The following is a 27,388-nucleotide window of genomic DNA, read 5'->3' on the forward strand; positions in this document are numbered from 1 at the left end:
GAGCCTCTGAACTATTCATTGGAAACAGGCTTTAGTGTCACTATTGGCAGTATGCAAATGGAATTTTTGAATCATAAATGGTAATTATAAATAAGGTAATTAAAGTTCAAGATGGACATTTTCAGGATAATGTACCCACTTAGTGATTTAAATACAGTTCCTTTCAAGAAGTACACTCCCTCCATGGCACTTATCTACATACACATCCATATTTGATGGGAAAAGTGACAAATACCTCTTCAATACCTTGAGTTCGATGATTATCTTAACCACCCATGAACTATTAAAAGACATGTAACCCATTTAATCAAATGCCTCTTGATTATATTTAGCAAAAGTATTGAACAGTTCTAAATTGAGTGACAATTATTCATTATTAGTGAACCAGGTCAACAGAAAATTTTTCATTTTTTACAATAGAGGCATTTAAGATCTGAAACAAACCAAGATCTGTAAGGTGAAATATACTCTTAACTACTTTGTTTTACTGACTGCAAATTAAAGTCTTGTATTGTTAATGTATATCACTTAGAAAACCATCTCAAATTTAATAAGGACGTATTCACAAGTGTCAAATTGCCAAATGGCACACAGTGAAATTCAAGATTCAGTCAAGGAAAGTAACCAAAATTTATATAGAAATAAGTGTAGGAGCATGGCACACCTGAAATTTAGGGAACATATCATGCTTTAAGCTTTCTCTATAGAAGAGTCTTCTCTTACTATTACATTGATTTTTGTATAGTTAGTTTAACACTAGACATTGAGTCCAATGACCCTCATATTAATGAAAATGATCAAAAAGAAAGCACCTAACTTCTGTACAAAGAACTCTATAACACATTGCAAAAAAATGATAAACACTTGGTAGAAAACTGCCAGTTTTTAAGAGGGACCAGGAATCTGGGGTAGGAGGAAGAACAAAAAGTACTTTAAAACTGAGAAAATGAATTTTAAAATATAAGGTATTAAACTCATGTGTGGGGGAAAAGATTCCAGTAGATTATTAATAAAGGCCAACATGATTCTTAAAAGAATATATACTTTGGTTGTTTTAAGAATATATATATATATACAGAATATATATATATTCTGTATATTCAGAATATATATATATATATATGTATAAACTTTAGCATCTGGTAAAGATTAAAATGTAGGTTGTAGGGTCAGCAAAATTTACTGTCATAGCTGATACAGTAAAATTTTTGTAGTTTTGTGGAGGGCAGTTGGAAATAACTTTAATGTTATATTCCTTAATGTGATCTTATCATAAATGTGAAATTAAAGACCTCTTATCACACCATTTTTCTTTGTTTACAGCTCAAAATAGTGTGAAATTAGAAGTTTAAAATAAAAGAGATGTGTTAAGTCAATTGACAAATCCACAATATGAAGTGAATAAATGTCATCTAGGGACAGATCATACATGACAAAGTTTAATGGGAAAAAAGAAACAAGTCTCATATGATCTTAACTATGTATAAAAAAATATTTGTAATACCCGTAAGAAGAAAAAAAGTAAAGCAATGCTCCAGTGTTACCTCTAAGGGTTAGGATTATAAGTAACTTTCACAATGTTTATATATTTTATGTGTTCATGAATAGGTTTCATGTAAGTAGGCTTTTGACGGATTTGCTAACCCACTTCAGCTGAGAGCCCTCTATCCAACTATGCAACCGCCATAAAAAAGGGTGTACAATCACTGAAGGACATGGTAAGTTTATTTGGATTTGGGACTCTGCAGAGTTCAGTCTCGGCTCCCCGACGTCCTCCTGCCATGGCTCCTGGACCTGGAGGAGCTCCGGCTGCGGCTCCGGCGGCTCCGGCGGCTGCGGCTGCCCCGGCCACGGCTGCGGCCCCTTTTTCTTCCTCTGCTTCGGGAACTGTGCCTCTCCCGGCTTTTGGACACGTGCTTGTGGGATTTCTTGCCCGCGTGGCTCCTCCTCCTCCTCCTCCTCTCGGCCTCCCCGTTCGTCTTGTAGGAGTGGGCCGGCCCGGGGCTCCTCCTCCTCCGCGGCCTATTGTAGTAGTCGTCGTGGCGGCCCGGTCGCTCCCTCCTGTCTGAGTTCTTACTGAAGCAGGAGCCAGTCCGATCCGGAGATAGGTACATGTCTCGATTCGCTTCCCAAAATTCATTGTTGGGATTTCTGAACACGTGAAGAAAGTTGCAGTGTTTCCCTCTTGGACACTGCTGTATTTCAAACAAACCTGCAGTGGCACAGTGAGGAAACGGCATTTACTGCTGGCACTTCTTCCTTTTCAGAAGGTACATTTCTGATGTTCGCTTGTGATAGGACTATTTTCTCCCAGGTACTACTTAAAACCAGCCTGCATAAATTGATTTCATACTTTAGTTTCCAATATTTCAAAAATATTCAAATGCTCTAACAAATAGCATTCTGAAACATAAAGTTTTCATTAACAAGAACATCCCATTTCCCCACTAGATTATGGTTCACCATACAACCAAACAAATAGTAACCACACTATTTTTGTCCTAGGGCTTCACCATCCCACTGACTGACAGTGCAGATCCCCAAATTAATACTGTAGAATGATTCCTTGGAGCCTAGATGGTAGTGTGATTTGACAGCATGGTGCTGGCAAGACAGAATTACTGGTGAAAAGGGAGCACTCACTGTAGGTACAAGAACCTGTATTTTCGTTTTGTTTTAAAATATGATGATAAACATTGCCATATTGTTTCAAATTTACCAAGTTCTGTTAATATAAAAGATGCTTCTCAAAGTGGACTCTATTTTTTAACAATCCCTTTGACACTTTTAAACATATTAAAATAGCAGTAAATTCCCCAAATATGTAAAACAGTTAAAAGTTAAATAAATACCTTCCTCCTTGATACTATATACAAAAGCTAACTCAAAAATGGATCTTAAACTGTGAGATGAAACTATAAAATTCTTTAAAAATAAATGTATTCAACTTCATGGAAATTAAAAACTGTGCTTTAAAGCACACCATCAAAAAAGTGAAAAAAGGGCTTCCCTGGTGGCACAGTGGTTGAGAGTCCGCCTGCCGATGCAGGGAACGTGTGTTCGTGCCCCGGTCTGGGAAGATCCCACATGCCACGCAGCAGCTAGGCCCGTGAACCATGGCCACTGAACCTGCGCATCCAGAGCCTGTGCTCCACAATGGGAGGGGCCACAGTGGTGAGAGGCCCATGTAACACACACAAAAAAAAAAAATTGAAAAAACATACACTAATACATAATCTGCAGAGCATCTCTGATAAGGGACTTCTACTTACACTATCTAAAGAACACTTACAACTCAATAGTAAAAACAAAAGAGCTCAATTAAAAAACAGGCAGAGGACTTCATTTGAGATTTCTCCAAAAGATTATAAAAATGACCAGCAACTTCATAAAAAGATATTCAACATAACTGGCCATTAGCAAAATGCAAATCAAAACCACAGTGAAATAACCATGTCATAGCTGGTAGGATACATAAAATTAAAACAAAATTAACTTTATTGCAGGCATATACAGAAGCTAGTACTTATACATTGCTGGTGGAATTATAAAATAATTCAGCTGCTTTACAAAATTGTTTGGCAGTTTTTCAAAACATTAAACAGAATTACCATATAATCTTGCAACTATGCTACTAGGGCATGTACCCAAACGAAATGAAACATACACAGAAATCTGAACATCTTAGTAGCATTATACATAATATTCAAAACGTGGAAACAACCTAGGAGTCCACCAACTAATTAATAAATAAAATGTAGTATACCATAGAAAGCAATATAATTTAGATTATAAAAATGAGTAAAGTTCTGATACATGCTATAATATGGATGTATCTTGTAAACATGTTAAGAAGCCAGACACAAAAGGTCAATATTGTATGATTCCATGTATATGAAAATGTCCAGAATACGCAAATCTATGGAGAGGGAGAGTAGATTACTGATTATCAGCAGATGGGGAAGTAGAGAATGCAGAGTGGCTGCTAATGGGTGTCAGATTCTCAGAGGGTGAAGAAAATGTTCTAAAATTAGAGGTGATGGTCACACATTTCTGAATGAAACAAAAAACACTGAATTCTGTACTTTAAAAGGATAAATTTTGTTAAGTGAATTGTATCTCAAAACTACTGTTACTACAAAAAAAAAAAGTAAAATAGCTTCTTCTTTTGGAGAAGTCTAAGTCATGAACAGAAGCACATCACTGAAATCAAATGGGGTTCCCAGGAACTGACAAAAACGACCTACCTTCACAGAGAAAACAATTTTCTCCCTTTCTTCTTACAAGTCTTAAAGCTTATGTTGAAATTGTTCTTTTAGTTTTACTTCTAAAAGCTACCCCCCATGCCACTTTAACATGCTTTTAAAATGGCAGCATCTGCCAAGAGCAGGATGCCAAACCACTATTGTGATTCAGAATTTATAAGTTACATTTGCTTTAAATAAGATATTTTAAGCAAGTGAGTACAAAGCAAACAAGCAAAAGTAACAGGGAAGAAAAGTGTTCCCCAAAGGCATTTATAGCTTCATCCTTTTTCATCTGAGGCACCTGACAATTTGGCTAAGCCCATCTGATAGAAAGAAATTTGAAAATAACAAGGCCAACAGAACTGCTAGATAGTCTCAGCAAAGGACTCACTCATTTTCTGATTTGGTGATCTGTGTTCATGAATTAGTCTGACAACACCCTTAACAGATTCTACACAGCTATAATCAACCTCTAACATACAAAAGCAAGTATTTCATGTAAGCCAGAAAATATTACATGATGACATAACAAAATGATAGAATATTCATTAAGGATAAAAGATGGACAGAAAAAAACCACTCAAGTGAGGGGAGCCAAAGAATAGAAAACACCTCTAGGACTGTGATAAGTAAAATGTGGCTTATTAAAGTAGTACGCAGAACGCAGAATCAAAGATTAGATAACCTGAGTCTGCTACCAATACAGTGAACTCAGTTACTCATGGCATAACATGACCCACATGGTCTATTACAGATCTAAAATGTGATGTCCTTTATATAATGCTCATGTGTGGGAAGATGAGAGCTATTCCTTGCGATTCGTTTTTAAAAAAACCCCTTTAACAGGTTGTTTTTTTCCTACTAAGAATGTCCTTTTATATAGCAGTGGAACAATCAAGGGGAAAAAAATCATCATGGTATTTTACCTACCACAAATTGCCATTTTCCATCGGGTCACTGGGCAGAATTCACACTGAAGCTGTCGTCCAGCATACCATCGTCCATTAAACAGAGAAAGGGCTGCTTGACATTCTTCTTCCCTTTATACCACAAATTAACAGATGCATTTTACAGTAATGTTCTAATATATAGATATAACCCTGTTATTTATTAATCAGCTCTTTTGTTAATTTACTATAGGACCGCAAAGTCACTACTGAGGGAGCCCTTATGAGAGCATTCAAGCTCCTAAAGCTCAACATACACTAGGAATCTTTTTATTAACCCTCCAAAAGGTTCTGATGGATGCAAACTGGTTTCTTAATTCAAAAGAGTTGACTATTAAAAATGCAAAGTGTTTCCACTGTTAGAGATTGTTCTTTTTCAGCTAGGATTGCTGTTGCTCTACAGTGGTTAATTTAACCAATCAGCTATGTAATGATCTAGGCAAATATCAAGACTAAATAATGATACAATAACTGTTTTCTTAGCTGGTAAAATATACCTATGATTTATATTGGCTTCAATTTCTGACACTTTCAATTTATACTTCTAAATTCTCTATTCTGGTTTTCCTTGTTTTCAAGTTTTGTATCTTAATTACTAAATTCTATACATAATAATATAACTATTGAAACTTGTTCAAAACCATATAAATACACAAAGAATACGTTTTCTGTATCAGCTCTTGATGTTTACATTGTTAAAAGTATCATGCATATAAAAGATATGTATCAGTGGAATAATCCCAAAAGTCAATATAAATAAAACAGATGTGCTACAAAACATGGACATATTTAATATTTACGTTCAGAATACTTACGATTGATACTGAACATACACATTGCCCCTCAGATGAGGTTCCAAGTTGCAGCTGACCTAAAGAACAATGAAGTATTCTATCATAAAAAAACGTAAGGAAAAAAAATTCAGTTATCAAATACACTTTGTCTAGGCTAGTATTACCCTATGTAGTTACCACAAAAGATTTCAAAACTGAGATACCTTACTCTCACTTTTATTAAAGGCATACTTCATCATGCAGCAGCACTGCAGGCCCCAATTATGTGATCTCTGTTAATCAGATTCATTCTTCAATAAATATAAAATGTTTCCATATGCATAAAACCACAAGAAATATAAATCAGTCATATACAGGCCACTTTAATTTAATTTGCATTTTTGACTAAGATTGTAAAAAAATAAGTAGAATGTTAAAGTTTTACTTTCTTGAAATGTTGAAGCCATTTCACTCTATTCTTCCCTCTTGCTCACATAAATGAACCATCTTGAGAATGGGTGTATCTTTGAATTCCAGACACAAACATATATACACAAATACATATGTATGAATATATACAGACACAAATGCATATACATATATATTTATATAACCGTAGAAAAACCTGCCAACATTCATAGTAAAGTTTAGATTTTGGGCTTCCCTGGTGGCGCAGTGGTTGAGAGTCCGCCTGCCAATGCAGGGGACACGGGTTCGTGCCCTGGTCTGGGAAGATCCCACATGCCGCGGAGCGGCTGGGCCCGTGAGCCATGGCCGCTGAGCCTGCGCGTCCAGAGCCTGTGCTCCGCAGCGGGAGAGGCCACAACAGTGAGAAGTCCGCGTACCGCAAAAAAAAAAATGGTGTGAATAGACTTGCTGAACGTGAGTTGCTATACTTGTTCAATTTGTACAAAAACATCAGATATCTGTGAACTGAAGTAAAACGAAGTATGCCTGTAAAGAGCTCATGTAGAGAGCCCAGGGAACTTGGTGCATAGTTCTGCTAAATTTGATCCCCAAACAGAAACCTTGCTGGCCTTTGATCCAGTGTGGGCAAGAAAACTAACTCAGAGCTCCACCAACTGATGAGTACAGCTTTCAGTCCACCTACCAAGAAACGTAATTGGAACACATGGGAAACTGTACAGCCCACAGTACAGCCAATGTTACAGTAACACTTGAAAAGAGCACAGCCCATAGCTTTCCCTGTCTGCAGAGTAAAGCCAATGATCCTATCTGGCCAAGAATTCAGTGCATAGTCTTGCCTGATTGATTTGAGTCCCCAAACAACATGCTTAGCTGACCTTGGGACTTCTTTTCCTGCCCTGTGAGGGCAAAGAAAACTCTTATCTCTACCTACTGCTGACTGTAGTACCCAGAACTAACCATCTAGGACAGCAGTCCCCAACCTTTTTGGCACCAGGGGCCTGTTTCATGGAAGACAAACTTTCCATGGACTGGGGGTGGGGTGGGAGGGGGCAGAGGGGAATGGTTCAAGTGGAAATGCAAGTGATGGGGAGCGGCAGATGAAGCTTCGCTCGCTCACCTGCCACTCACCTCCTGCTGTGTGGCCTGGTTCCTAACAGGCCACAGATGGGTACCGGCCCACAGCCTGGAGGTTGGGGATGCCTGATCAAGGAAACTGAACCAGAGAACCCAGGCAACCAGTCTTCCTTGTACAGGGTACCAAGCCAGCAATCCTTTCCAACTGTTATCAGCCAGCTCTGCCTCCTCCCCCACCATCTCAGAGCTTAGGCAGTAGCCTGGTGCAAAAAGAGACCGACAAGAAGCCCCACCTGCCAAAGGACTCTATCAATTCACACTTCCAGGACTCTAAGTTAGGCTTGGAGAAGAGACTTCTGGTGAAAAGACTGCTTCCTCAAATGTATCAATGTTAAGAAATCAAGGATCATGAAAAATCAGGGTAACATGGCACCATCATAATAAAGCTCTAATAAGTGAACAGAAAGAAATGGAGAATTATAAACTAGTAAACAAATTCAAAACAATCCTCTGAAAGTTTAGTAAGCTACAAGAACACACAGGCAAACAACTTAAAGGAAATTAGGAAAACAATGCATCAAGAAAACAAAAAGTTCAACTAAGAAAAGATAAACAAAAATAAAATCAGGAAAAATAAAAATCTTAGAGGTAAAGGATATAGTGACTAAACTGAAGAGAACCTCAAAAGCAGACTTCACCTAAGAATCAATTATTTAGAAGACAGGACATTTGAAATTATACAATCAGAGGAGCAAAAGGAAAAAATAAAAAAGAGTGAAGAAAGCCTACAGGACTTATGGGATACCACCAACACAAACAATATTTGCATTATGAGAATCCCAGAAGGAAGGAGAAAGAGAAAGAGACAAAAAGTACATTTAAAGCAATAATGACTAGAAACTTCTCAAAGCTGGAAACAGATATAACAGATCCATGAGGCATGAAAGGCCCAAAATGGCTAAACCAAGACATTGTAAATTACAGTGTCTAAAGTAAAAGACAAAAAAATAATAATAATTGAAAGCAAGAGTAAAGTGACAAGTCACATACAAGGGGAAGAAATCCTCCTAACCCCCCTGCATAAGAATATAGGTGGATTTCTCAACAGAAACTTTTCAGGTCAGGAGAGAATGTAATGATATATTCATAATACTGAAAAGAAAAAAAGTCAACCAAGAATACCATACCTAGCAAAGCTGTCCTTCAAAAATGAAGCAAATATAAACACTTCCCTGAACAAAGAAAATCTAAGGGAGTTCATCAACACTAGACCTGCCTTACAAGAAATGCTGAAGAAAGTTCTTCAAATGGAAGTAAAAGGACACGAATTACATCATAAAAATGTTTCACTGGCAATGCTAAATTTTCAAAGTCATTACCATCTCTAATATAGAACCAGTGCTGTATGATTCACTTACAACTCTAGTTTAAAAGTTTAATCATATTAAAGATAACCAGGGGAATTCCCTGATGGTCCGGTGGTTAGGACTATGTGCTTCCACTGCAGAGAGCACAGGTTCGATTCCTGGTCAGGGAACTAAGATCCGTGGTATGGCCAGAAAAAAAAAAAAGAGAGAGAAAGGAAATCACACAAGGATAAGGACTAAGGAAAACATATATTGATATACACTCCTCCTATATAGGGAAGAGTCTAACAAGAGCCCAAATCAATAAAACATCAATACATTTGACTACATAAAAAAAATTAAAGATAACCATAATTATAATAATTTGCCACTGGATACACTATATAAAAAACATGTAAACTGCAATATAACATCAATAACCTAAAGTGTGAGGGGAGGAAATGTAAAAGTGTAAAATTTAGGAATGTAAGGCTCAAGGTAACAAGTAAAAAACCTGTAGTAGTTACACAAAGGAATATGATAAAAAAGTCAAAGTACACTGATACAGATGACATCAAATCAGTTTTTTAAAAAAATATTTTGTCTTCTTCCCTCCCTCAGACTCAAGTCCTAAGCATTTTTGCATTTGATGGGTCAGGAACATGAGCCCAATGTGGGGATGTGCCATTTTTTTTTTTTAATATATATATATATATATATATATATATTTTTTTTTTTTTTTTTTTTTTTTTTTTTTTTTGCGGTATGCGGGCCTCTCACTGTTGTGGCCTCTCCCGTTGCGGAGCACAGGCTCCGGATGCGCAGGCCCAGCGGCCATGGCTCACGGGCCCAGCCGCTCCGCGGCATATGGGATCCTCCCAGACCGGGGCACGAACCCGTATCCCCTGCATCGGCAGGCGGACTCTCAACCACTGCGCCACCAGGGAGGCCCTTTTTTAATATATTAAAAAAATATTTTATTTATTTTTATTTTTGGCTGCGTCAGGTCTTTGTTGTGGCATGCAGCATCTTTGTTGAGGCACGTGGGCTTCTCTCTAGGTGCAGTGTGTGGGCTCCAGGGCGCCCGGGCTCTGTAGCTTGCAGCCCCTGGGCTCTCTAGTTGAGGCACATTGGCTTAGTTGCCCTGAACCATGTGGGATCTTACTTCCCCAACCAGGGATTGAACCCACATCCCCTGCATTGGAAGGCGGATTCTTTACCACTGGATCGCCAGGGAAGTCGCAACATCAAATTGCAAAAGAAGATAAAAGAAGAGAGCAGGATAAGAAACAAGCAACAGTGCGTCTACCAAACAGTTAGAAAACAATGAAAAAAATGACAATTATTATTTTCAAAAAATCTACAAACAGTAAATGCTGGAGAGGGTGTGCAGAAAAGGGAACCCTCCTACACTGCTGGTGGGAATGTAAGTCGGTGCAGCCACTATGGAGAACAGTATGGTGGTTCTTCAAAAAATTAAAAATAAATCTACCATATGATGTAGGAAACCCACTTCTGGGTATTTATCTGAAGATAAATATCTGGGTATTTATCCAGTTATGGATGAGTGGGTTAAAAAAAAGTGAGATAAATACACACACACAGTGGAATATTATTCAGCCATAAAAAAGAAAGCCTGCTATTTGTGACAACATGGGTAGACACTGAGGGCATTATGCTAAGTGAAATAAGTCAGACAGAAAAAGACAAATACAGTGTGATCTCACTTACATGTGGAATCTTAAAAACAAATACAAAAACAAAAATGAACTTATTGAAAAAGAGATCAGATTTATGGTTACCAGAGTTGGGGAAACTGGATGAAGGTGGTCAAAAGTTACAAACTTCCAGTTGTTAGATAAATAAGTAGTGGGAGGTACAGTGATTATAGTTAACACTGTTGTGTAATAACACTGTTGTGTAATATATCTGAAAGTTAAGAGAGAAAATCCTCAGAGTCCTCATCACAAGGGAAAAAACATTTTTTTATTAATTACATGAGGTGATGAATGTAACTAAACTTGCTGTGATAATCATTTTGCAGTATGTACAGGTCAAGTCATTATGTGGGACACCATAAACTTATAAAGTGCTGTATGTCAATTATATTTTAATACATCTGAAAGAAAAAATACAACATAGAGCTCAGAATTTTAAGCAAAAGAAAATTTTAGATAGTGGTTATGCATGAACAGCGAGATTTCCATTAAGGAGCTGCAAGTTTTGAAAGCAGTATGATTTAGAGATCTCAAGAAGGAATAAAGTGGTAATTCACTTTTGAGATGAGGAAAATTCATAAAGAGGTAAAGTGATGTGTTCTGGAGCACAGGGTTAGTCAAACCACACTGACTCCATGGCCTGTGCTTCTAACGATATTGTGCTGTGTATGACAGGCACTTCCACTTCACTTTTTATTAGTTGTACAGTCATTCCTTGGTTTCCTTAGGGGATTGGTTCCAGGACTCCTTGGATACCAAAATCCATGGATGCTCAAGTCCCTTATATAAAAGGGTACAATATTTGCACATAACCTATGCACATTCTTCCATAAACTTTAAATCATCTCTGGATTACTTATAATACCTAATACAACGTAAATGCTATATAAGTAGCTGTCAGTTTGTGGCAAATTCAAGTTCTGCTTTTTTGGAACTTTTTGGATTTGGGGGTGGGGGCTAGGGAATACCTTCAATCCACCGCTGGTTGTATCTGCAGTTGCAGAATCTGCAAATGTGGAAAGTACAGATATAGAGGGCAAACTGTACTGAGAATTAGTGCGAAGACAGGACGATATATACAACAGTAGCAAAAGATAAGAGGAAAGAAAATTTTAAAAGAAATTTTAAAAAAAAGCTCAGAGTCAGTAAACAAAAGTATAGCTCTGGGGCTTCCCTGGTGGCGCAGTGGTTGAGAGTCCGCCTGCCCATGCAGGGGACACAGGTTCGTGCCCCGGTCCCGGAAGATCCCGCATGCCGCGGAGCGGCTGGGCCCGTGAGCCGTGGCCGCTGAGCCTGCGCCTCCGGAGCCTGTGCTCCACAACGGGAGAGGCCACAACGGTGAGAGGCCCGCGTACTGCAAAACCAAAAACAAAACAAGAAAAATAAAAATAAAATTTAAAAAAATAGATTAAAAAAAAAAAAAAAAATTATGTGTAATTTGCATTCCTTTACTCAGTAACACAAACCATGATTTTTGGAACATTATGTTCTGTTTGATAATATCCAATCTATAAACAAAATCTAAAAAAAGTCAAGGTTTATGTTCTTTGTAGTTCCAGAAGACAATGCATACTTTGGGCAGAAGGTGCAAGCTGGCACTATCAACATAATACATTAATCAGCAAGCTGTGTTACAATGCAGTTGTAGCTGAGACCAACTACAAGTAAGGAGGTGCATTCCCCATCACATGCAGCCCCTTAATAGAAAAATGCTTGGACAGCTGTCTGCAGGGGACCTTATTCAGAGAATTATTATGCAGAGAATTCACAGGCTGGAAAAGAGGGGGACCATAAACATACTGAGTGGATGAAAGATCTTTCCTCATCAAAACCTCAGAACCCAGGAAATGTCATGCTAGTACCTCTTTCCAATTTCAAGCAGTACCTCTACTGTATTGCAATGAGGTAGATGGAGAGGGAGACAGAAGGAATTAACATTTCCTTCCACCATGGCACCAGGCCCTACGCCACAGCACACGTCCCACCCAGGCGGAGAGCCTGTACCCTTGCTTTCCCATCCCATCCAGTACTTCAGAGGGAGGTGAACTAGTCCCGTCCTCCATGCACACTGCATGTGCCCACCTTGAACTGGACCACTTTCCCCACGTTCTTAAACTCGGGGAGCACGTCATCATAGAAGTCCAGGAACTGCTGGTAGGTCTCCTCTTCGCTGTACTCCAGGCTTGCGTCGGGGTCATAGTCGTCCCTTCTGCACTGCTGCATCCCAAACGTCATAAACATGCTTTTAATAAGAAGGGTGGGACTCGATGTCGGGAAATTGTGTTTACGTGAACACCTGCAACAACAGTTAATCTTATTCTATATATAATATTTTACAGTTTTCACGGCATTTTATGTTTTTTCTCTCATCCTTGCAACCCACTAAAACAATCATGGGTAGTATTTCCCCGACTTTGCAAAGAAGCAAGCTGAGGCCTAAGAAAGCTCAGCTGTCCAAGTCACATGGCTTGTGAGATATGATCCAGATCTGACTACCTTACAATCTAGTGCCTGTTTGTTATATGGCATTATATAAATATAATTTAATTTTTATTTAAGAAGCAATGTTAACCTTTACAAAAAACAGGATTCTCTTTTGCAGTTTCAACTGGTCAGGGCTGCGCTGACTTAACTCACTTGTACTTGAATAATTTAAAAAATGCTTCATATGACCTTTATTATTATTTACTTTCTTGTCCTAAGATAACATGAGAAAAAAAATTTATTTCAAGGTTCCAAGTAATTAACACTACATGGTTAATATTTTGTAGTTAAAAACTGGTCAGTCATGGATGCCAGCAACTTGGGGAAAGAGAAATGTGGAGTTGTTTCATGGGTATAGAGGTTCAGTTTTGTAAGACAAAAAAGTATATAAAGATTATACATCTATGTACCTACTGAGATAATGCATACAGAACGCCCAATAAAAATCATGCATAGGTCTGAAATGTTCAGTGTTAACTAATGTGAAATTTTCTACTCTCCAAATGACCTTCTAGATTATACAATTTGTAATGTGATCCGAATTCCCAAGTAGCTACCTACAGAATTGGGAGAACTTACCTTGGTTGGCACTGTTAACTGTAATGTGAAATTTTATAGCTGTAAATAAATATAGTAGCAAACAAGCACCTTAATTAATGAATTTAAAATTCTGTTCACCCAGATCTAGTTCTAGGGTGTCAAATGAGCATCTGTGAATTTTGGGACAGAGCCAAGTCACTGTTTAGGGAAAATCCCCACTGTACCTGGAAATACTCACACAAGCTTGAGTGTATTAAAAAATGATGGCCTGACATCTCCTATTGAAAAGTTAGGTAAGTCGTATTTTTGAAGGCATGGTACTGATCCTCTGTGATTCCCAGAATCACCTGAAAAGAACTGGAATGCATTAAAATGCAGAGTCAAATGTACTGCATATTCAAAATAACTTGTTTCCTTCTCTCTGCCTTGCTTCCCATTTCCTCTATTTTCTTTAACTTAGTATGTAGCCTTTTACAGTCACTTCTGGAAGAAGGTAAGATATAAATAAATACTCAAGACAGATATGAGTATCTTGAGTATCATTAGTAGTTATGTTCTTTTGGGGGGCAGGGGGAGGAAAGAACTCTCAAAGCCGTGACTCCAAAAAATGCCAATTCCAGAAAGATTCCAGACTTGAACTTAGTACTACTAAAAACATGCAACCAAAGAAATGCTTAGGTTATGAATGTATTTCTCCAATGATCTCACAAACCTTAACAAAAAAGAATGCTTGAAATGATCTGCAGCAAGTCACTACAGTTCTCTGTAAAAGTGGAACAGTAAATTTGTCTGAGAAGATGGCCCTGGATTTATCTCACAATTTGTCACCTGAATGACGAAATGCCTAACTCATATATATATTTGCACAGTTTTAATGCTAATTTCATATGCCTGTGAAAGTATTAAGAACTGTCACAAACTAATCTGACCACTGTGGATATTTCCTTGAAACAGCTCTTAGGTGTGGTTTTCAGAGTGTGACGTTCCTTTCCCCTTTCCGCAAATTAAGTACAGTCAACTCATTTCCTAAAACTGTTAAGGATATCTCCCATCTTCTCACATAAACCCAATAAAAGGACAGTCTTTTTTTTGCCTTGCTGTGTGGCTTGTGGGATCTTAGTTCCCCAACCAGGAATTGAACCTGGGCCCTCCGCATTGAAAGTGTCGAGTCCTAATCACTGGATAACCAGGGAACTCCCAAGTACAACCTTAAAGTCTTAAAATTCACGGAAATATTGGCAGTACAACATAAACAAGGGATCAGGCAGCTAAATTCTTGAAACTTGAACTTTAGTTCAACTATGCACACAAATGTGAACACATTCTGAGTCTCAGCTGTCTTTCAAACATAATACACAAAATATTTATGAGGGGGAGTATATTAAATCAATGAACTATTACTATTTTTGATGAGATTAAACCTACATTTGGGTTCTAAAGGTTAGTAAACGGAATAAAATCCCTCTTCTTGGTTGGCTCCCGGTTCCTCAAGAGGAAGCTTTCACTGTTCACCGCATTTTATGAATCCCTTCACAGATACCCTGAGCAAGTATAATCCCAGCTATAAAACAAAAAGGGAGTTAAATATTCTACTTTCAATCCTGGGGCACACTGAAAACAACGGGAGACATTTCAAAATGTCTGAGATTCTGATTAACATAATTTGAGGTGAGGCTAAAGAATATTTTTTTTAAGTTTTTAATATGATCCTAATATGAGTCAGAATTACTGTTTTTAGACATGTAAAAAGGTGAAGACAAGTTTAGGGTGAAAAAAAAAGAAGGATAGCAAAGGTCAGTATTTTTTTTTTTTTTCTTTTTGCAGTACACGGGCCTCTCACTGTTGTGGCCTCTCCACTCCGGACGCGCAGGCTCAGCAGCCATGGCTCACGGGCCCAGCCGCTCCGCGGCATGTGGGATCTTCCCAGACCGGGGCACGAACCTGTGTCCCCTGCATCGGCAGGCAGACTCTCAACCACTGTGCCACCAGGGAAGCCCCCAGGTCAGTATTTTGAAGAAGGAAAAACTCACAGCAAAGATAATTTTATGAGTAAAATATAAAAGAAGAACCACATAGTTTCATGGATTGGGGATTAATAGGACATAAAAATTATGATTAGATCTTCTCCTCTGTAGAATACATAATAAATTTACTGAATTACTTACTACTGACAGAGATTACTCTAATTACTCAGTTTGTCTCCTGTTACCCATCTTTTCGTTTACCCTTGGTCAACCAGCCTCTTAAAACATTAAATGGAAAATTCTGGAAATAAACAACTTGTAAGTTTTAAATTGTGCACTGTTCTGAGCAGTGTGATGAAATATCGTGCTGTCCTACTCTATATCCTGCCAAGGATCTCCATCCAATGACACCACCTGCTCCTGGCATCCAACCATCAATATCATCATGGTTTAATGATACAGTATCACCAAAACAGATGATCTTCCTTCCTTCTATCATCAGAAGGTTAACAGAAGCCTAAGTCATTTATCTCATGTCATCTCATCATGTAGGCATTTCATGATCTCACATCATCATAAGGGTGAATGTAGTACAAGATATTTTGAGAGAGACAGCACATTCCTATAACTTTTATTACAGCATACTGCTCTAATTGTTTCATTTATTATTATTAATCTCTTTCTGTGCCTATTTTAATAATTAATCTTTGTTATTGGTTTTGGTTATTGGTTATTCTTATAGGAAAAAACATAGCATATAGTGAGTTTGGTACTAACTGTGGCTCAGCCATCCACTGGGGTGCTTGGAACATATGCCCTGTGAATAGGGCCAGATTATTGTACCTACTTTGAATTGTTTATTGATAAATGAGGCAAATTATAAAAATGACAAGTGCCTGGAACACAGATGTTCAAATATTTGTTAAATGAATGAAGAGATCAACACTTAGTTTTCCACATAAATGTCTTGTTTCAGAAACACTGATCCCAAAGAGATACAGAACAAAAATGGTTCAGAGAACAACAGCAACAATGATCATAATGAAAACACAAGCAAACTCTTAGGGCTTGCCATATGCCTGGCACTGTTCTGTGTGCTTCCCATGTATTCACTCATTTCAGGCTCACAATCCCCTTATAAGGGTGATACTATTTTTAATCCCTATTTTATAGATAAGGAAAATATGGTACAGAGATCTTAATTAACTTTCCCAAAATGACAGCTACTAAACCTAGTTTTTGAACCAAGAGGGCTGTTCCTGAGCCTGAGTATACTGAGAATGGTTAATGTGAATACTCCCTCTATTCACTCGGATCCTGTCCTGCGCAGATATCCATTTTAAAAAAGCAATTTTAAAAAGCTCGTTTTGTGCAAGTGTTTTCCACTGGAAAAACAAAGCCAGGGTTCTAAGCTTCCTGGAAACAGCACAAATGTATTATTTCCCCAATCATGTTGTCCACATGGACCAATGCAAGCACAGGGTAGAAAACAAGAAGCAAAAGATCTTTATAAGGTGTGGGAGGAAAGTAGAGGAAGCACCACCAGAGAACTAGGTTAAGTCTACCCTAGAAATAGGTATGGGGGAAGCAGAGTACAGTCAGCTGGAGGACTGGAAAAGTGGCAAGAAGCCAGCAGATACGTGATTAATAATTTAAACTTAAGACTGTGCCTCTCCCAAAAAAAGAACTCAAGAAACCCAATGGTTCAACTCTCTTAATTCTGACGTGATAAAACAAAATTATTTACCTATCTCCAAATCTGCAGGCTCCCGTTTTACTGTAGAATGGACAAGTAGCTCTATCTTTCTCCATTATTCTTAAGTCTGTGGGTGGTTCTGGATTTTGCCATGTGGCACCACTTTCCAACTGTTGAAAATAACCATAACTTTACTGGTAGTTTTAAAAATCCATGACAATTAAAGATTTAAAGTATATTCAAAATATTTTGGTCAAAAATAAAAACAGATTCATGTAAGAATATACACATTTAAGTTGTATCACACAATCTAGACTCTACAAACAACTGTCGTGAGACAGGGGCTATATGTCTCTCCTGGCTCCCAGTCACTGCCCATCATCAGGCATCAGTATGGCTACCTGGAGCAGTCACCAAGGTTTCACTTCTGTCCATCCATTCCGAAAAGGGTTGAAGGACTTGTTAGGGAACCACCCCGAGAGCAATCTACGTTACTCTGAATCAAGTTAAACCATCCATCTGGGCATAAGAGTGTGTGACGCTGTTTACATATACTTTAAGGACTATAAACAATTTCAGTCCACCAGGGTGATTTTTGGTTTTGTTTAGCAGTTTACTTCTGTTGCTGCTGCTGAACAAATCACACACCTATGGAGGGATTCCCACATTCAGCCAGGATCTAAGTAGTTTAACACGAAATTAACATTACCAGAGGTATTCTTTTTAAAGAAATGTTCACTGGTATCAAAATTTTAATGAAAGTTTAAAAAAATACCTCATTTTCAGCCTGTTCCAGCATCTTCTGTATAGATTCCTACAAATGTAAACATGGGATTAATAAAAATCTGAAAGTCAGGTAACTGATAGCTAGTTTTTGTGGTTAAGAATCTCAAGTTAAAATTTTAAAAAGCCTATATACATGCAAGGTTTCATGTTCTTATTTGCTTTCTACAGTACAGATCTTCTGAACAGCTTTCAAAAGAATATAGGTGAGAATTTTTATTCAAATATAAAATGTAATAAAACACATTATAAAATATTTAAGAATATTCCTGTAAGTTTCAGAAACAACAGTTACTATGTTTAAGCATATATACCACATACAAGTTTTTAAGATGAGGTATCAGTGAGTATCATAAAGCACAATGCTAGCCACAACATCATTAATATTTAAAAAAAGCTAAAAATATGACATGGACAGTAGTATTTAGGATTTATGAGCTATTTCAAAGTTTTTGATAAGGCAAAGTAAGTTCTCCAAAATTTCAGTAAATTTCTATGTTACTGGCATTTAAACATTTTAATCATGTCAGACTTCTCTTCTTTAGCCCCTTAAAGAATTACATAAAAGACTTGATAAATCTAGATGCATGTAAAAGTCCTCCATGGTCAAAACAGAACTTTTGTTTCCTCCTTGTCGACCCTCTTAAGTGTCACATCTCAGTAAATGGTGCTTTCATTTACTTCCCCTCTTATTCAAAGTAAACACCTGAGAGTATGACTTGGATTCTCACATTCCCTTTCACACCTCTACCCTCAATTTAGCATGAGCAATCTTGTTGACTCTGCATTAACATACCCCAGATCTGTGTACTAATCTTTGTAAAGCAGTATCCTCATACAAATTACCAACATATCATATGCTATTTGAAACAGCAGCGTATCTTGACTCTTGCCTCTTTGGTCACTGTTCCCTACTCCCTATTCTTTATACAAAAGTGATGAATGATTTGTTATAGGTAAAGACAATGGCTTTTTCCATTACACTTAGCATTAAGTCCAAACTCCTCCTTCCAATCCAGGAGGTCTTAAATGATCTGACCCTGCCTACCCTTCTGATCTCCTCCCTGCCCCTGCTACTCTCTCCTTTGGTCTCTGGGATTCAAACACCCTCACCTCCTTTCAGTTCTATGCTCTGGGCCCTTCCCTCTGCGTAGAGCCCCTGAGATCTTTGTACTCAGGTAACAGCATAAAACATCGGCTTCTCAGAAAAATATTCCATGATCATTTATCTAAGGAAAAATACTCATCTATGTCCATCACTCTATCACATCACCTTGCTTTATTTCTTTGTAGCACTTAACACCACTGGAAATTACCTTTTTTGGGCAACTTATCATATGGCTTCCCCATTTAGCAAAGTAACACTAAGAGCAGAGACTGTATCTTTTTCACTGTCTTATCCCATTAACTAGACAACTGTCTAGTACATAGCAGAATCACATATATTTCTTAAATCCACTTAGAATCTACAGTCAGTCCTCTGTATGTGTGGGTTCCACAGCCATGACTTCAACCAATGATAGTACAAAAATATTTGGGAAAACACCCCACAAAGTTCCAAAAAGCAAAGTCTGAATTTGCAATGTGCTAGCAACTATTTTTGTACCTTTTACACTGTATTGGGCATTTTAAAAATCTAAAAATTTTTTAAAGTATATAGAATGATGTGCATAGGTTATATGCAAATACTATGTCATTTCACTTGAGCACCCACAGATTTCAGTACCCTCAGGCAGGGGTCTCCAATCCCTGGACTGCACAGCAGGTGAGCAGCAGGCAAGTGAGTGAAGCTTCATCTACCGCTCCCCATAGCTCGCATTACCACCTGAACCATCTCCACCCTGTCCACAGAAAACTGTCTTCTACAAAACTGGTCCCTTGTGCCAAAGAGGTTGGGGACTGCTGCCATCAGGGTCCCTAGAACCAATCAATCACCAGAGATACCCAGGGATGACTGTACTTTATGCTTCTCTTTAATGCCTTCTAGACTTCCTTAAAAAAATTACAGCATTTAAAAGAAGCCATAGCTTCTATCTGAACCCTGGAAACCTCAAATGAAAAAAATTCCATACTTAAAATCGCAATTGAGTCCTCTCTATAAAAAAATTTAAAAGTTCCAAATTTCTTGTCCCCTGATACATCTCACCACATCTAGAAAGTAGTGCTCAAATTAAGGTGCCTAAAATTTGCACTGGAATTAACTAATGACTGGAAATACAAAAAAACAAAGTTGTGGAGACTACTTCTACCCCATTATGACCAAGACACAACCAAATCCATTTTTTCCCCATTATGAGATGATTAACTACTCAATTTTATGTTATGCAAACTTAGAATACAGCAAAGAAAAATGCTGATGAATCATTTCAACTAAAGATGGGTTGTGAATTTTTGAAATAATCACCCTATTAAAGAAAGTAGCAAAATACATCAAATCAATGTTTACAAAGAATCCTGAAAGACATGAAAGATATGTACATACACCTTACAGATTACTTTTTTAAATTAGCAAACTATTAGCTACAGGTTTGAAAGCAAGTCAAGAATTAATGAGAACGACAGCAAAAATCTCCTAAATCTTAAATATTCGACCCTTGTTTTCTCAAAATCAAATAGTTTTGGTGGCAGGACACAAGCTCTTAAGCCTTTAAGGAACGAAATAAACATGTCAAGTATACAAAATGTTTTTTCCTAAACAAGTCAACTCACACAGTTGAACCTGAGAGTCACATCATTTGCTAGAGTGGTACAAAGTGTAAAGCAGGGGCCAGCTGTCTGCTTCTATATAAAGCTTTATTAGAACACAGCCACACCTATTTGTTTCCATACTGCCATGGCTGCTTTTGCACTACACTGGGTAAAACTGAAGAAACGGTTAAATTAGGATTTTCTTAATTGCTACTGCATGGACACAAAGAATATGTGTGTCTCTACTAAAAAAATACGACTTTTAAACAACAAACTGAAAAACTACAAGCCCTCACATGCGCATAGCTTCAAATCCATCATATACTCTATCTGCACACTTTATACAGTGTATTTATCCTCCTATGATAAGAATCACCTCTTTTTCTCTTTTCTCCTGTAGTTTCTGCTTCTCCTCTTCTCTCGCTCTTCTCTGATGTTCTTCCCTCAACTTTCTCTTCAAAGAGAAAAGAAACGTATTTTCCCCCAGACTTAATTTTTAAAATATTCAACATATGGGATAAATTAATTAAAAAAATTAAATATATTGGTTACACAGACTATCACTTTCAAATATATAAATATTTTTTGCAGTACGCAGGCCTCTCACCGTTGCGGCCTCTCCCGTTGCAGAGCACAGGCTCCAGACACGCAGGCTCAGCAGCCATGGCTCACGGGCCCAGCCGCTCCGCAGCATGTGGAATCCTCCCGGACAGGGGCACGAACCCGTGTTCCCTGCATCGGCAGGCGGACTCTCAACCACTGCGCCACCAAGGAAGCCCTCAAAGTATTTTTGCTGCTGTTGTTCAAGGCATGTAATTCTTAATGTGAGAAAGTCATTCTCTATTTTAATTAGAAGTTATTTTAGTTAACTAGTTAGGTAGTTGATTAATTTGACTAAAAGCATACCTCTTGTTCTTCCTGCTGTTTTCTAGCTGCCTCTTCCTTTTGCCTCTTTATTCTGAAATCCTCTTGTGCTTTCTGCTCCCTCAACAACCACTCCTCATGTAAGTTTTGCCTATTGATATAATTATGTAATCAAATAAAAGAATTGGCATTATTCTACAAACACACACACATACACTATATATAATAGCAAATAACACATTTTTGGGATGATTAAAATGTCATGAAAGTTTTTTTACATAAAGCCTTTAAGAGGTGCAAGAGAATTAGAGGACATAATAGAACACTTGAACTTGGAAGAGCACTACAATCAGCATCTTCTTAGAAGGTAACAGCTTAAAGTCACTACTTCCACATTCTTGTGTGACATTTGTTCTGTCACTTTTCTCATATTAAAAAAAACAGTAGTAACATTAAAGTTTGTCCTAGTCTGATCATACAGATGTGCAGGTGCCAACAGAGCAAATAATAAGTTTCAAAGCAACATCCAGGTTTCCACATTTAGAAAGTATAATCCTTCCATTCTATGCATTTTTTTTTTTTAATTAAGGGTACTTTAATTAATTAATTTATTTATTTTTGACTGTGTTAGGTCTTCGTTTTTGTGCAAGGGCTTTCTCTAGTTGTGGCAAGCGGGGGTCACTCTTCATCGCGGTGCGCGGGCCTCTCATATCGCGGCCTTTCTTGTTGCGGAGCACAGGCTCCAGACGCGCAGGCTCAGTAGTTGTGGCTCACGGGCCTAGTTGCTCCACGGCATGTGAGATCCTCCCAGACCAGGGCTCGAACCCACGTCCCCTGCATTAGCAGGCAGATTCTCAACCACTGCGCCACCAGGGAAGCCCCCATTCTATGCATTTTAAAAGTGGCAACGGCAGGATTGCAGAACTATGAAAACCTGACATCTGCCATAAACTTAACGGGCTACTACTCCAAACAGTTAAGGGACTCTTGTGGTTTGTCCCCAGGCTCCTTAACAGCTAAAACATGGAAAATATCTTTTAAACATAAAGAATGCTACAGGTTTTGAATCTGTAGATGCTTTGGGTAGTATAGTCCTTTTCACAATATTTATTCTCCCATCCAGAGCATGGTATATTTCTCCATCTGTTTGTGTCATCTTTGATTTCTTTCATCAGTGTCTTATAGTTTTCTGAGTACAAGTCTTTTGCCTCCTCATGTAGGTTTATTCATAGGTATTTTATTCTTTTTGTTGCAATGGTGAATGGGAGTGTTTCCATTAATTTCTCTTCCTGATTTTTGGTTGTCAGTGTATAGGAATGCCAGAGATTTCTGTACATTAATTTTGCATCCTGCAAACTTACCAAATTCATTGATTAGCTGTAGTAGTTTTCTGGTGGCGTCTTTAGGATTTTCTATGTATAGTATCATGTCGTCTATGTTGCAGGGCAGGAATAAAGATGTAGGCATAGAGAATGGACTTGAGGACTCAGAGTGGGAAGGGTAAGCTGTGACCAAGTGAGAGAATGGAAAGGACGTATATACACTACCAAAGTAAAATAGCTAGCTAGTGGGAAGCAGCAGCATAGCACAGGGAGATGGGATTGGTGCTTTGCAATGACCTAGAGGGGTGGGATAGGGAGGATGTGAGGGAGGCTCAAGAGGGAGGTGATGTGGGGATATATGTATGCATATGGCTGATGCGCTTTGGTGTACAAAAGAAACGAACACAGTATTGTGAAGCTATTATACTCCAATAGAGATCTATTAAAAAAATGTTACAGGTTTTATGAAAAGATGATAAGTTATATAAACCAATTAGTAGCTATCTATTTTAGACAATGATCAATTATAAAAGAGATGTTACTGTAAAATAGCAAGTGTCTCAGACATTCAATATCATAAGTTTCTAAATTAAAGATGGGTTTTATTTCAAAGTGGATTTACCAATTAGATATTTAGAACAAAGACTGTATTTCTCCACTGAACTTGTAAAAGAGATAAAATATGAGGAAGTGTTTTATGTTACACTTCAGTAATATCAGCAGTTAATAGGATTTTATATCTAGCTGAGGGATCTGACCATAATTTCAAATATTCTATAGGAAAATGTATTTGATTTCCAACTGAAGATTCCAGGAACACACCCTTGAGCTACGGTGAAACCTGGCTTATTGCCTATGTCAATATTCATTTGCCCTATTCATATTATAGGGCAAATATAGATGTTTCAGTGTGCAAAATTCTGGCTTAAAGAATCTTTTGAGGAAGTTACTAGTTGTATACAAATTTAAGACCACAAAAATAATTTTAAAAATTAAAATCTTTAGATTTAGTAACTTCAATATACTATATATTATGTTAAAATAGTGCATAAGATATCAACTGTAATAAGAAATGAATAAATAAAATAGTGCATAAAGTCACACATTATTTTCATGTAAACTTATTTTGCTGTTTTCCAACAAATAAAGTTAGCATGCAACTTGTAGAAAATTAAACAAAGAGCAGAAAAACAAAAATACATGTATAGTGATGTAAAAGAAGGATTTCTTACATATAAATGAGGAAAGAAACATCAGTTTGCTATTTTATACAATATGTAGCATCTGTATTATAACAGAAATCTATAATAACAAAACAACCAGAGTTATTAAAGCACCTCCTATTGCTGACACTGTGTAAGCACTATACATATATATTTCATCTCATGTAATCTCCACAATTCTATGAGATAGGTGGTATAACTGATTTCACCTCAATATTAAGGATAAGGATATTTAATCTTAGATTAACTAAGAAATGTGGAGCACAGTTGTACAGCTAGTAGGAATTAGGGCCAGAACTGGAGTTCAAGTCTGGCTCAAGTCATTTCGATGCTTTTAATCAGTACTCATTAAAAAAAAAAAAAAAAAACCTAAAAAATACTGGAAGAAAAAAATAGCAAAATATTTTCACTACCTTGGGATAGGAGAGGTCTTTTAAAGTTAGACACCGAGACCAGATACTGGATTTCAAATTATGAAACTGACATGAAAATCAAATTGTTAAGTAATGTTGTGAGCCAAACTGAGACCAATAATAAATGAGAAAAATATGTCATGAATATAACAGATAGAGGATTAATATCCTTAATTAGTAATTATAAAAAACATACATGTTAATGAAAAATATATATTTATTTATATTTATCTTCTTAGTGTGAATGAATATATGGGGAAAATGGGCACTTTTGTTCACTGCTGGAAAAACTGCAGACCCAGATGCCCTTTCTCTCTAGTTATGTATACCTATTATTTGATTCCAGCAATATTATTTCTAGGCATTTTCCTAAGGAAATAATAGGACAATTTTGTAAGTTATATAAGCATAGATACTAACGAACTTACTATATAACAATAAAAGCTACTATTATCTCAATGTCCATCAACAAAGAACAATATAAAGAATAAATTATGCTAGATCTATACAATAATACTATGTTACTATTAAATGGTTGAATTAGACTTCTGCTAATTACTGAAAGATATGTATTCTATCATATGATACTGAAATATATGTATTCTATAACAAGCAACAAAACCAATTTATAGAAAGATGTATAACTATCAGCCCATTATACAAATACATTTTTACACATTTGCACTCAACTGTTTGTAACAATGGCTACCTTTGGGTATGACGCATTTACTGAAGGTCTTTCACTTTTTATCTTTCTAATTGTTTGAATTAGTTGTTCTTTTGCATACCCACTTACCAATCACCAAAAGCAGTGAAAAATACTTCGGTTAAAAAATATTTTATACAAGTTTTAAAGATACCAAATATATTCTTTAAAGTTACCATACACTTTAAACAGAAAGGCATGGTTGTTATTCAGGCATAATTAAAAAAGAAAGCCACATTGGGAGAAAATAAGTAAATGAAATACAGTCTACGTTAGTAATTCAAATAAGAAAAAAAACACAGGAAAAACTTTTACAGGAACAAATTATACAATGGTTCCTTCATTTAACAGATGAGGAAAGTGTATCAAAAAAGGTTAAAACAAATACATACATAATTGCAAAGAATCACCCTTAGCACTTTGGGTCATACCTCACACCATATGTCACACTGACAACTGAAACAAACGCAAGTCCTCACCTATAAATACGATGTCTCTTGGCTTGACCTTACATTTAAGAGTTTTTGAGATTAGAGTGAGGCATATCTTCCCTTATATGAATACTAGACCCCCACTAACTTTAAATTAGGTTGTATGATCAAGTTATTGCTTGGTCCTAAATAGAGTATACTTCTTTCGTTAGACTTTTTTTTTCTTAAAAAAAAATGGACTTTCTTCGTGCAACAGTCTTCGGTTTATAGCAACATTAAGAGAAAAATGCAGAGTTCCCACACACCCTTTGCCCCATGAATGCATAGTCCCCCTATCAACACTGCTACAAGTTTTTATAAAGAAGATCTATATCAATAAAGCCTTATAATTTCAAATAAAATAACTGAGTACACTTTAAGCTTTTAAATCAGTGCTGACCTCTCTATTTGCAACAGCTTCTCTTCTTTTAACTGTTTTTCAATAATAGCAGCATCCTCCTCTTCCTTTTGTGATAGTCCTGAGGGAATTTAAATCTTTATTAAACTGAGTACTATAAAACTTTCGTCAATGATTCAGGAAAACATTTAAACATTTGAAATTGTTAATGTTTACAATAATGGTATAAACCTGTCTTTTTAAACCTGCTAATAATAAAGGCTCCAAATAGCAAAACTCTGGACAACCTAAGCAACAGAAAATTAATATAAGTAGTAGATAAAACATTACATTAAAAAAAAATCCACAGTTCATAATACTTAAAAAGGTGTTGGGGGAACATTTACAAAAGAAAGGCAACTAAAATATAGAGAATCTTTTTTTTTTTTTTTTTTGCGGTACGTGGGCGTCTCACTGCTGTGGCCTCTCCCGTTGCGGAGCACAGGCTCCGGACGCGCCGGCTCAGCAGCCATGGCTCACGGGCCTAGCTGCTCCGCAGCATGTGGGATCTTCCCGGACCGGGGCACGAACCCGTGTCCCCTGCATCGGCAGGTGGACTCTCAACCACTGCGCCACCAGGGAAGCCCAAGAATCATTTTTGAAACACTCATGGTAAAAACTAATTAAGGTAAAGTTGCTAAAACCACTGGAAGAAGTAATTAGCACAGGATATTTATACCATTTCAATACACCATCCCCGGGAAGAGTACTTAATTGTAAAGAGGAAAAATGTAGTTTTACACTGGATCAATCTAGTAGGCAACACCTTTGTCTTGTATATGAATTTAGAGAGGGACGTAAACATTCAGACCATAGCATTTCATCTGTACTTCCCCACAGCATACCCCAATTCATGTCCTTCTCACATAGCAACTAAAAAGTGCAAAGCCTCGGGCCTCCCTGGTGGCGCAGTGGTTGGGAGTCCGCCTGCCGATGCAGGGGATACGGGTTCGTGCCCCGGTCCGGGAGGATCCCATATGCCGCGGAGCGGCTGGGCTCACATAGCAACTAAAAAGTGCAGAGCCTCGGGCCTCCCTGGTGGCGCAGTGGTTGGGAGTCCGCCTGCCTATGCAGGGGATACGGGTTCGTGCCCCGGTCCGGGAGGATCCCATATGCCGCGGAGCGGCTGGGCCCATGAGCCATGGCTGCTGAGCCTGCGCATCCGGAGCCTGTGCTCCGCAACGGGAGAGGCCACAACAGTGAGAGGCCCGCTTACCGCAAAAAAAAAAAAAAATTAAAAAAAAAAAAAAAAAGTGCAGAGCCTCATGTAGGTATCTGCAGACAAAGAATGTTGCCTGTCATTC

At 37.5% G+C, this 27,388-nt stretch overlaps 1 protein-coding gene across 1 annotated transcript in view; it reads right to left on the minus strand.

Annotated features, from left to right (window-relative positions):
* Positions 1-1,665: 1,665 nt before the first annotated feature.
* Positions 1,666-27,388, minus strand: part of LOC308608424 (U2 small nuclear ribonucleoprotein auxiliary factor 35 kDa subunit-related protein 2-like) — a 32,304-nt gene continuing 6,581 nt past the window's right edge. Inside the window, exons 3-11 of the mRNA XM_081221457.1 lie at positions 26,088-26,166; positions 21,596-21,704; positions 21,066-21,143; positions 17,994-18,032; positions 17,270-17,388; positions 12,617-12,830; positions 6,010-6,065; positions 5,178-5,287; positions 1,666-2,212 (exon numbers count right to left, since the gene is read on the minus strand). Coding sequence (XP_081077583.1) covers positions 1,752-2,212; positions 5,178-5,287; positions 6,010-6,065; positions 12,617-12,830; positions 17,270-17,388; positions 17,994-18,032; positions 21,066-21,143; positions 21,596-21,704; positions 26,088-26,166 — 1,265 coding nt within the window. The 3' untranslated portion in view covers positions 1,666-1,751. The remainder of the gene's footprint in view (positions 2,213-5,177; positions 5,288-6,009; positions 6,066-12,616; positions 12,831-17,269; positions 17,389-17,993; positions 18,033-21,065; positions 21,144-21,595; positions 21,705-26,087; positions 26,167-27,388) is intronic.

This window comes from Mesoplodon bidens (genome assembly GCF_964165515.1).
Source record: "Mesoplodon bidens genome assembly, chromosome: X".
NCBI lineage: Eukaryota > Metazoa > Chordata > Mammalia > Artiodactyla > Ziphiidae > Mesoplodon > Mesoplodon bidens.